This window comes from Solanum stenotomum, chromosome 2 (assembly GCF_019186545.1).
Source record: "Solanum stenotomum isolate F172 chromosome 2, ASM1918654v1, whole genome shotgun sequence".
In the NCBI taxonomy this organism is placed as follows: Eukaryota; Viridiplantae; Streptophyta; class Magnoliopsida; order Solanales; family Solanaceae; genus Solanum; species Solanum stenotomum.
Window position 1 is genome coordinate 8,785,011 of NC_064283.1, and position 3,972 is coordinate 8,788,982.

General features: G+C 33.0%; 1 protein-coding gene across 1 annotated transcript; it reads right to left on the reverse strand.

The window, feature by feature from the left end:
- Positions 1–631: 631 nt before the first annotated feature.
- On the reverse strand, positions 632–2,408 carry LOC125856871 (uncharacterized). The gene is made up of 2 exons (XM_049536518.1): positions 1,942–2,408; positions 632–1,687 (listed from the first exon to the last, which is right to left on the reverse strand). The coding sequence occupies exons 1-2, from the start codon at positions 2,207–2,209 to the stop codon at positions 921–923; spliced, it is 1,035 nt and encodes a 344-aa protein (XP_049392475.1). The 5' UTR covers positions 2,210–2,408; the 3' UTR covers positions 632–920.
- Between the last annotated feature and the right edge of the window lie 1,564 nt (positions 2,409–3,972).

A 3,972-nucleotide genomic window follows, 5' to 3' on the forward strand; every position in this document is an offset into this window, starting at 1 on the left:
AATACTACAGACAATAGGGTGGATCTTTAGCTTGGAAAGAAGGTGAAGTTTTGTACACTTAATTGAGATTTGAATCTAATTTATTTAGATTTAACATATTAATCACATTTTTTTTTCAAAAAATTGGCAAATATTACTTTAGCATTTGTTTTAGTGTAAGAATCATGAAATCACGGAAAATGCATTTGACATTCTAAAATAATTCCGCTTTCTCAATGCCATAAATAGAGACAAATTAAAAATACTCCCTTAGCCTCATTTTAATTATCGTTTCAGCTTTTTACGCCCCTTAATAATAATAATAAATATAAATTATAGTTTACTAAGTTATTCTTGACAATTTTTTGCTTTTAAATAGGGTGCATACTAATTCAATGTTGAGAGCATGGTTAGAATTAATTGTTAACTTTAGTCTTACCTTTTTAAAGTACTAACAATTATTTTGGTATAATTTTTCTTGAGCTAAAACGATAATTAAAATGAAATTTCCCAGAGTAATAAGGGAATTAACACTTATAGTCCTTCACTAAAATACAAACATTGGTCGATGAAACAACAAAGCACAAATGATAGAAAATTGAAAGAAAAATTCTTTAGCAAAGTATACACAACGGTTCCACACTCCCAAGAATCAAATAACAAAAGCTCGATTCTTTCGAGTTGAGAATACCAACACAAGCTCAAAGATAATTAACAAATCCAAACACCAGAAAAATATATATAATCTTATACGAAGAAAATTATGTAAGTAGAAAAAACAACGAGCTTGTATAGTTGATCTTGTAGGTTGATCCGCTCTATTGCTCTTTCCTTGTGCCTATTTTGCTTTAGGAGTTGATTCACATGTACAACCTTTGTAACTTCGTGTTATTTGGAAGGCTGCAATTTCTTAACTGATGCGTAACGCGTTATATATATAATTATCTTTTCCAGCTTCGACTTTTCGATAATTGATCTCTAACACCACCCACAACCCATGTCTCCTTTGCTATATCTGCTGAAAAATTGTGAAAATCATTTCCATATCTGATCACTACTAAGTTTTCGTTTTTCTTCTTGTTTTCCATTTCTTCCATTGTCGATTTCGCTTTCTTTTCTTCTTCATTGTCCTCCTCCTCATCCTCGTCCTCTTCTTCTTTTTGTACTTGTTGTGTTTCTTGAAGCCAGCTTTTCGGGGGAGCAGAACGACAACGCATGAGTAAAAGTGCATTAGGTGGTGGCACACAAATAGGAACATTATCATCATCATCATTATTATAATCGCGCTCTGTTTTAGTGAGCTCTGTTTTCTGATTTTCATCTTGTAAAACCATGAACCATTTGGAGAATACAGTTTTTGAAGATTCTTCTTCTTCATCATCATCATCGTCTTCACGATCATTTAAATCTCTACCTATTTGATTCATTCCTCTTCGTTCTAATTCATCTCCATCATCCTCCTCCTCCTCGTCATCAGAAGTAATGTCATGAGTTGTTGTTGGAAATGAACCGAAGCATCGAAACTCAAACCTTATGTTGCGAAGACATGTTAAGAATTGCATTACATCTTTCTTGATTCCAATTGCTTCCATCCAATTAGCACCTTTCTTCTTTTGAGCCTTTCTGTTGTGTAGCTTCTCTATTTCTTCCATCACTGACTGCCAATTCTTGCATGAGCTCCCCTGTTTTGGCCTTACCTTGATTTGCCCTGTATACAGAAACAGAGTAAAAATTCAATCTTTTTTCTTCAAAACATAAAATTTGTACTCTATGTTGTTCAGCCTCTTCAAAAATATTATCGGAGCAATGAATTTGTAATTAGCGCAACTTTCGAAGAGTTAAAACAACATATAATACAATAGTTGTTATCTCAGAAAGTTACATTTCTTCTTGATTTAATTTTCATATAACACAGAAACTGACTCTTCGAGATAATAACTATTAGCAGAGTGGATATAATACCTGCACAAGTGACTTTTGGTGAAGTGGGCTCTGAGATTATCTCTGAATTCTTGGATTTAGCCCAAAGAAGAGGACTAGATTGGGCTGGAGCTCCACCAATTCTGGTGCTAATTTTCTTGAGATCATGATTGTGGTGGCGTTTGCTTGAATCTGAATGTCTTGCTGGGCTACATATTGGTTTAGGCATAAGGGTTAAATGTGCTCTAGATGGAAAACATACTAAAAGATCTGCTGAAGGAGGTCCTTTTCCTCTTCTAGCACCTTTCATTCTCTTCTTTCTTTCTATTCTTTTTGAAAATGTTGTTTAAGTTATTTGAGATCTTGGGGTTTGAAGAAGTGTTGGAATGATGATCTTTGGGGGCCTTTTTTTTTCCTTTCTGAATCTTGTGCTTAGAAGAATGAGTTTTTAAAAGAGGACAAGGAAGGGGGAGGAAAAAGCGCTTTCTTTTACGTCTGTTAAATTTATGTGATATAGTTTGATTTAACATGTACTATAAAAAAAAAAACAAAGTTAAGGGTGAAATGACTATTCCAAAGTTAAATTGTTACTAAAGCTGACTATAAAGAAAGGTGAGTTATATAAATTAGAAACGATGAAGTATTAATTCTTTTTTCCCACTTAGTGTCCGATTAAATCTGGATTCACGCCAGAAGATCCTATATTGAAGGTAAAACACTTTCTAACAAAAATAACTATGTACACAAAGGACTTAAACTCGAGATATCTTGATTAAGGGGAGTACTATCCACCTTTTTGCTCTCTCTCTCTCTCTGTCAAATGGGGTCACAAGTGCGACCTTCCTTTCTTTGTTAGCTAGTTTCTACTTTTTCTCCAACCCCTTGCCTAACAACTAATTATTATTATTATAAATAAAGAAAGACCAAAATATAATTGAAGACGAAAAAAAAGAAAAGTATGGTTCAAAGGGGATAATAAAGAAAGGAAAAGTTTAGATGCCCACGAGCTTTGTTTCATGATCCAATCATTCCATCAACTTGTGAGACCACGCCAGCCAGCTCAGGCAAGGGTCATGCCATAGAGCTAATTGGCCACAAATCCATCCAACATTCCAAAGTCCATTTGCTAGAACAATTCTATTTTTGGAAAACAAAAATACTCCGTTCATTCCAATTTATATGCCTTACTTTCTGTTTAATCTGTTTCAAAAAGAATATATTTCTATTTAGGGCCCGTTTGGCCATGCGATATGGTATCGTGATATGGAATCATGATATGGTATCATAATATGGAATCATGAGATGAAATTGAGGTTTTGTTTGGACATGCGATATGGAATTTTTGTGTTATATATTTTCTCATAAACATAAGAATCTCATAAGTTGTAAAACTATTAAAATAGTCCCAATTGTTTATTCAATCTTACCGAATAAACAAAAAATTATAAAATCGCATAGTAAATTATTATAAAGCTATTTGTTTCCCACTTAAGTAACTATTTTATCAAACTTTAATTCAATAAAAAAATTGAACATAAATTGTAGTGAACTAGTCTTTAATATAATCCTCCCACATAATAATGACGATTTCCTCACGTTGAACTTGCATTTCTCGATCATGTGACCGAGAAGACGAACCAACATTGTTGCTTTGAGTCATTTTTTGGTTAATATCATCCGCAACTATATTTTCATGATCATAGACCATAAATATTTCATTACTCCTTTTCGCAAATAATTATATAACACTGCACAAGCTATGACAATTTTCACTTGTGTGTCAGTGAACTAGTCTTTAATATAATTCTCCCACATAATAATGACAATTTCCTCACGTTGAACTTGTATTTCTCAATCATGTGACCGAGAAGGCGAACCAACATTGTTGCTTTGAGTCATTTTTTGGTTAATATCATCCGCAACTATATTTTCATGATCATAGACCATAAATATTTCATTACTCCTTTTCGCAAATAATTATATAACACTGCACAAGTTATGACAATTTTCACTTGTGTGTCAATATCATAATGGTTCATGCCTTGTTACAGTATTTTTCTATTTTTCCAAGCT